We start from the raw sequence: 7,465 nt of genomic DNA, 5'->3' as shown, positions 1-7,465 counted from the left end.
GCGAGTCACGGTAGTCACGGTACACATAGAACCAAAGCGGCTTCAGAGCAGCCGTACTATTTTGAACTTACCGCCATTCTACCAACTGATTAATGAATTGAAATCCTGCACTAAATATATACTGCTTTTAAATAAATTAAAATTTTTTAAATGTATTGGAGTACATTAAAATATGTGCAAACTTAAATGTTTCTAAATATATTTATATATTGTTAGAAAACTGCTGCACATTCTGCGGAGCTGACGCTGGGGGCCGTATACGGCTGACACGAAGTTTCACTGTGTTAGCTGGAATGTACTCGTATTTGTTGGCTCTCCGTGAATTTAGTCATCAAAATAACTCATGTGTCGGTGCCGCACGGATTCAAAGTTAACGCGAGCTTATGTAGGCGCGCGTCACGGTCGCCGGACGTCCACGTCGATAAAAACATGAACTGGCTGCGCCCGCGCTACATCATAGCCGTGTTCCTATTCTCAGAGGTGGTTCTCGGCAGCGGCGTACTCGTTCAGGACCGCTGGACTAATGCACTCACAGGCGACAAGGATGCATCGGATCCCGCGCAAGGCAGTGCGCCTACGGCCGACGACAAAGGTAAACGGAAGAGTTCACCTCTACCGTTTTCCGTGCGCTCGTTAGCGAGAGCCCGTTCTGCGACATTCGGAAACGTCGAGGCTACGGGTCCGAGGCCCGAGCAAGGACGACCCACTGCACCTTTCTCGGCGTACTCGCGAAGTCAGCCGAGCGTTTCACCCGTTGCTACGTTGCCCCACCGGCCGGCGCGCGAAATTGCAGCACTTAAAAGTCTCTATAAATATTGATACATCGCACCGCATTGTTCCGTGTGGGGCGCACAAGTCAAGCCACTGTTGAATAGCAAGTGTCTGCGGCGTAGCGTCACAGTGTCTGACAAACGACACAGCTCCGCGCGACGCCTTTGCTCCTGCTGGCCTAATAAGCAGATTTAAAACTCCGATCAAATCACCTACAGAAGTGTTTTGAGCAGCATCGCGACATACGCTTGTGAGCTAATCACGCCGACATGTATGCTTCTCCACGAAGCGAAGCAGGTTGCAGCCGCTTTTTAAGCATCAGCTTTTCTTATTTTATTTGTCTGTTTTCGCATAATAAATATTGCTACGGAGCTCATTTCGTTGAAACGCCGTTCACAATGTTCATTCAGTTGCTTTTGACCAGCGCGCTGGTTGTTTTGTGTAACATCTTGAAGAATTGCTTTCTACCGTGTGAGAGGTTCATCACGCCCCCCTTTAGCTCAGCAAGTGGTTCGCGTTCGGATGCATGTGGTCATTTTGCGAAACTTGCACGACGGCGCGCAAATAAGCGATCGCGACAACCTCGCTGCCTTCTTTCGAGGCTTCGTTTTGACTGCTGCTCTGTCAACAAATACACACCAACAAAGCGAAGGCAACACGTGTGAACGAAAGCGTGATTCCGGCACTCGCCCCAAGTTGTGAAGCTTTGGTTGAAAGGCTGCTCGCGGGGCGTTTGACGCGACGTATAGGTGCAAGTAAAATGTCACGGCTGATAGCGAAAAAGAAGGAAACACAGGATTGTCTCCTTGTTGTTTCCGGCATCGGCCCTAACAGTGTCAGACTATAGGCGCCGTTTCACGCGTGGCCTTGAAAATATATCGTGGCGTTTTCGTGAATCGCTGCCGGACCCCAGCGTTTTTTTGTCGTGACGCCTTGGTCGTCGTTTGGGAAGAGTGAGCGCTCCGTCTGGTGCGACGCGGTGACACATTCCGCTTAGGCCACCAGTCCATTGGCGTGTGACGTCACCAAATTGTTGAAGCAACAACAGCAATTTTTAAAAAATGCGAAGCCTCAGAAACGCGACCGTCTGTCAAGGCCCAGATCCGCAGCGGCTGGCTGCGTGTCACGCGCACTTTAGGCCGCGTTTATGCGTTGTGAAGGCCAGCCGAGTTGCCGCGCTTCTGTAGGGTTTCAGTTTTACTTTGACTGGCAGTCGCCAGGGAATCGCCTGAATGAGTTTGATTTGGAGTGGGTTTCGCATAGCTCTATAGGGGCTAGCTTTAATTAGTCTTGCGGCATTGAACTTCCATGCATGATGTTTGTGGTCGTGAATTAAAGTCTGCACCTTGGACGTGGCTCAGCGTATGGAGAGATGAATTGCTGAAATAAGCATTTGGAGTTACAAAAGTTGTTAGTCATATTTATTCATAGTAGCAGTGATAGTGCAAGCAGCATTATTGAGTATTATCTGAAAGCTCGCTTTCACAGTTGCAAAACAATTTTGTGAAACAATTGTGTGAGCAGTGCAAGTAAAGTTTTAAAAATTCTGTCTTATCTAGCCTCATCTTTGGCTACGTGAGTGATGTTTGAGTTCTCTAAGTGCATTTGAACCCAGTCATAAATAAACAGATCTCCTTTGTAATGGAGATCTTGTACCTACTTAATAATTTTCCAGGATGGCACTTTATATTTTACATTGCAACATGAAAGATTGTTCAAAATGATTGCACAGAGTGCGATTAATCTTCAAGTATCAGGATTCAACGAGGTACATAATTTAATCAGCACACTTATTTATTAATCTGTGCATCCTCAGTACACGTATCTTGCTTGTTTATGTTATGTCGCAAACAAACTGTCGCTTTCCATATCCATTGTGCCTCAGTGCTGTCACTCTGTATAGATTTCTTCACTCATGCTTATGAATTATTCAGAACTGAGTTTGGTTGCCATGTGTTTAAATACCAAGCCTCACACTTTCAGGGAGCACAGCAACGTGTGAGAAAGTGAAGGCATGCGACGACCTGCTGGGCTATGAAGCAATTCGAGCCCTGCATCAACAGCTGGATGATGATGACAATGGAAGCGTTGACATTGCAGAGACAGATGAGGTTTGCCTTTTGTATAACTTTCTCACAGCTGGGCATCATTCTGAACTTGTAGCATTAAGATGTGGCAGTTGGTGCATGGAAGGTCAAGTAGTACAATACTTGAATTCAGATGTAGTATTCATGTTCGAAAGATGGCATTATAAAAATTGTAAAGAGTTTGTTTTGCTTTGCATTTATGCTTGGTATGTTTTCTTTTTGAGACAAAGCTCGATCACTACAGTAAAGGTAAACATGACATTGGCTGCAGCAAGAAGGGATTAAATCCTGCCAAATCCCACATCATCGCCCCCTTTATAAAATCTTTACACAGCTCATCAGAAAGCCAGCACAGAAGATTTCCCCTTTCTGTCTTCAGTCTTTTGTCAGAAAAACCAGATGTGCACTGACATGTTCCATATGTCTCAACAATGCGCCCATTCTGCGTAAAGCTTTAAGTTTAAGTTTTAAGAACTGTCACATGAAAAACAAATAGACATTCTTTTTAACATGCTAATTCTTTCTGGGTAAAGCCTTCAACATGCTGAACAAGTGTTTTTTTAATTCACTTCGGGAGGGTGTACCTTTTGCTATTCTTGCAACCAGTTCTAACTGCATTTAAACTGGCTTTAATAGAAAGCTAGAGCTGAAGGTACATGAGTGAGCAAAAATATATGGACCCCAGGGTCGAGGCAAAACCTGAAATTGGCGAATGCAGTAAAATGATTTCAATGACAAGTTTGGATTGCAGTCCTTAATTTCAACTTGAATGTACTGGCAGAGGAGAAAACCAGCTTTACCTTGTGATCCCTAATCCATATACTTTTCCTCACGGGTGTACATAACTGTCAGCTTCTGGCAAGCATCTGTGTCACACAGGTGCCTTCAGGCATGCCTGAATCAATGCACTGCCTAATGTCATTTTCAACTGGACATGGTTTCAGTCCTTCTATAATATGCTTGGAGCTTTATGAATTAATTGCACTAAAAAATAAATACTCTGCACGTCAGCTTTAGTGAGGATTGAAATGAGCTGAGTAACATGGCTAAGAGCTGCCAATGAATGACCATTATGAAGGATGTTGTGAAAGTATACTTAAGAAGGACGGACTGTTGGGTTTAGTTAGAAGGCCATTGATGCAGAATGCAGGGTCAGTATTTCAAGATGACTTTTTGTGCTTGATTCTGATCCTATCACTGCTGTTTTAGCCATTGTCAAAGCATGTGAAGAGAAAATAAAGAATACAAGGTCTCACTGCAACTTATCTGCTGCGCATGTCGCCACAAAGAGTGAAACATGAGTTTACACTTATTACCAAGGTTAAAGTTCTTTGGCATAAAAAGAACAGTGAGATCTAGTATTAGAAGTGATTTGCAATCAGAGTGCATATGGTAGGGGGTGGGGGGAGGTCAGGAAAAAAACAATTCCTTGTTGTGAGCCCTTTTTGGCCAGGCTGTTGTTAAAATGCTTGACATGTTCTGCTGCTATTTGGACTGCAGGGCACCTTTCTTTAGTTACTTCTGGAACAAATTGAAACAGGTGTTTTTCTCTACTTTTAGAATTTGCCACTCCCCCTCCCTCTTTTCTTTTTCCTGGAAATGCATTTGCAGAGTTTTCCTACTTGTGAGACTTGAAAACCTATCTGTACTTTTTTCTGAATTTGTGGCTTCTCGTGAATATTAATAGCATTCTGCCTTGTGAGTGACATAACCCATTTTTCCGTGAGCAGTGGTCATTTCTAGGAAGTTGGCTAGGTGAGTTATCGTGGAAGCTGTCTGACATGTTGAGCAGCAATGGATTAAATTATTCATTGCTGCTCAACATAACCTGCATGAGCCACCATTCTTTACTCGGCCCAGTAATGAATAGGTATCGGCAGCATGTGATACTGCGGAAATGAAATGTGTAGATGGAAGAATGATTACCTGTGTTGTTCAGTGTGTACAAGCTATGAATGCAGGATGAGAAGACATCTGTAGCTCGTACGCACTGTATAACCTACATAATAATCTCGAACCAACTAGCCTGCCAAAATATATTCATAAAGGTCTGGGGGCTGCCTAGCAGTAAGGTTTACCTTGTATACCGTATCCTGAAAACTTTCAATACACCTATATTTCTATTGATCCTTGTCAGATCATGTTCTTCAGTTATGAGTTTGTAACTGAAGTCAGCGCAGAAAGCCAGAAAAAAGAAAAATAGGCAGGAAAATTTTACTAGGCAGTGTACTTACTGGCATATAAATAATGGAGGCATTGTGATATGCTTTATTTTTATGTATGGATTGGAGCAATTATCATTTAAGAAGCTATTTGTAAGTCCTTTGTCTTTGCATATAATATGTGTCTATATAACTGGATACACTGTACTATTGCTGTCTTCCACATGCTTCTTGGTTGCAGTAGTGTTGAAATGTCTGAGAGTCCTGTGATTGTAAGCTCTTGCTTTTTGTTATTTCCTGTGTAGTCTTATAATTTATATCACAAAGTGACATAACATAAATGGCCTTGAAAGTTTCCACCAAATTACATATATGTTACTAATTGAAGAATACATGTTAGTCACAAGAGTTTCTCTCACTTTCGAGTTCATTTCGTCACATTGCTCCTTTGGCCCACTAATGGAGGCACCAGTCATCATTCTAATGTTTCATCTGTGCGCTCTAGCCCATGGCTGTTGCATGTCTTTATCACTGGAGCTATACCTGCATCTCCAGTCATTTAGAAATGCACAAACTGTGCACATGTGATGGTAAAAAGACTGTCAAATGCCCGCCATCAACTCGGTGAACTGCATGAGAGCTAGCTTTATAATAAATGGGGGGGGGGGGGAATGTCTATTCAGAGAAAACATGAGTGCAATACTTTTTGGGGTTACACAGCATGAGCGGTTGAAGTCGTGAAGAGCCTTGTCTTGTTGCAGTGTACTTGCAGCATGTCCTGTTTTGCATTCTCTCTGTTGTGACTGTGCTGTTTCTGTGTCCAGTTTCTTAGAGACGAGCTGCAGTACGAGAACGGCTATGAGCGGCAGAAGAAATTTCACGGCAATGACAAGTACATTTCCCTCGAGGAATTATGGCAATCCTGGCAGGTCTCTGAAGGTTTGTTGCCATCTCGAGTTGGCCTGCACTTAAACCAGTTCTTGCCTGCCATGAATTCATCGTTATGCTCTCTGCAAGTTCTGCAGCAATATTCTCTTTTTTTTTTTCTTTTGCCATGCAGATATGGTCGATTTGCAGTAAAAAACAAATCCTGTGATTTTTCTTTTACAATGTCATGATTGCTTGCTTAAATTTCTGTGCATCGCCTCTCTTGCATCACATGGTCCAGCTTGTACAAAAAAACAAAGAGAGCATTGTAACCAAGACTAAGCCAGGCAGCCTAGAGAGCTCTCAATGCCACCGGTAACATTACATCATGCCCGAGCTGTGTATGGGAGTACTTGTGGCGATGTCTGGAGAAATATGTTCATTTATATCAAATTCGAACTGTTCTTGTTTCACGCGACTCCCTGTCAGAAAAAAAAAAATAAGTAGCAGAACTTGTCATACGATGACCATCGATGGTAATGCATTAGCATTTAATCAACATAGTGACACAATGTATTGCCACCATCGAAACGAGTTATGTATGAGGTGTGTGCTGCAGTGAGACTCCTCTTTCGCGCTTTTCTGAGAACACTCAGCACCATCCGGCGCCGCTGCCGTGAAGTCTGCACATGCCCTCCGAAATGCATGGCATGCCAGTGTGTGCGAGCACTGAGAAACATGTCATGTGGCAACTGGGCTCTTTTATCGCGCTTCTTTCTGGATACACTGCACCATCTAGTAGCACTACCAAGAAGTTCATGCTTTGCCTCTGAGACGAGAAGTGAGGCACATTGGTGCCTGCAAATGCTGAGAATTGTTCCTTTCATGTAGCCTGTCTACACGGAGAGTAACGTAATCACCAAACATGGGCACATTCTACTTACTCATCCCCGCATCAGTAATTTTTGTATGCATAGCCAAGAAGTCTAAAAAGTATAAAAAGGCCGAATATAATGTTTCAGTTTAGTTTGCATTGGGAAGATATTGGCTGGCCAAGATTTTTAGATCTGAATTAACTAAAACTTTGAATTGTCCGAGCTTGAAATATTGCAAGTTAATTGCGGCACCTACAACAAGCAATGGCCAGTGCATTTATCTCTACAACTTTAAGGAGTTCTTTCTCAAGTTTAGCCCTGGATCATTGGCACTCAGATCTTGCACAGAGAACATATTTCATGGTCTAGATTGCACAGCTGTACATTTGGCACCAGTATTTGCCTCCCTTATTCATCCAATAGATATGAAAACCCATCATCACTAATGGCCCTGGAATTCAATAAAGTGGTTACAGCATGTCAAGATAGCTGGTCTCAGAACCTCCAAAACCCCTTGCCACTGATATTGTGTTACTTGATTTTTCGCCTCTATCTCAGCCTTCATCCCCACCTTTCTATTCCCCAAAGAATAAACTAAACCAGCAGTGTGCAAGCAGCAGCAAAAAGAATTCAACTGAGAAGTGCAGAGACCAGTTTTCTCAGTATGATGAGCTACGATGAGCTCCAAGGCAGTAGGTGATTT

At 43.2% G+C, this 7,465-nt stretch overlaps 1 protein-coding gene across 12 annotated transcripts in view; it reads left to right on the top strand.

Moving 5' to 3' along the window:
- The first annotated feature begins 250 nt into the window (after positions 1-250).
- The window catches only part of Stim (stromal interaction molecule), a 53,241-nt gene continuing 46,026 nt past the window's right edge, over positions 251-7,465 (top strand). For all 12 annotated transcript variants that reach the window (XM_075688855.1, XM_075688852.1, XM_075688854.1 and 9 more), the window contains exons 1-3: positions 251-592; positions 2,755-2,882; positions 5,845-5,959. In XM_075688855.1, the coding sequence (XP_075544970.1) occupies positions 430-592; positions 2,755-2,882; positions 5,845-5,959 (406 nt within the window). In that variant the 5' untranslated portion in view covers positions 251-429. The remainder of the gene's footprint in view (positions 593-2,754; positions 2,883-5,844; positions 5,960-7,465) is intronic.

The sequence above is a fragment of the Dermacentor variabilis genome, chromosome 4 (genome assembly GCF_050947875.1).
Source record: "Dermacentor variabilis isolate Ectoservices chromosome 4, ASM5094787v1, whole genome shotgun sequence".
In the NCBI taxonomy this organism is placed as follows: domain Eukaryota; kingdom Metazoa; phylum Arthropoda; class Arachnida; order Ixodida; family Ixodidae; genus Dermacentor; species Dermacentor variabilis.
The sequence above is the reverse complement of the archived record's forward strand: the minus strand, read 5'-3'. Positions and strand labels throughout refer to the sequence as shown.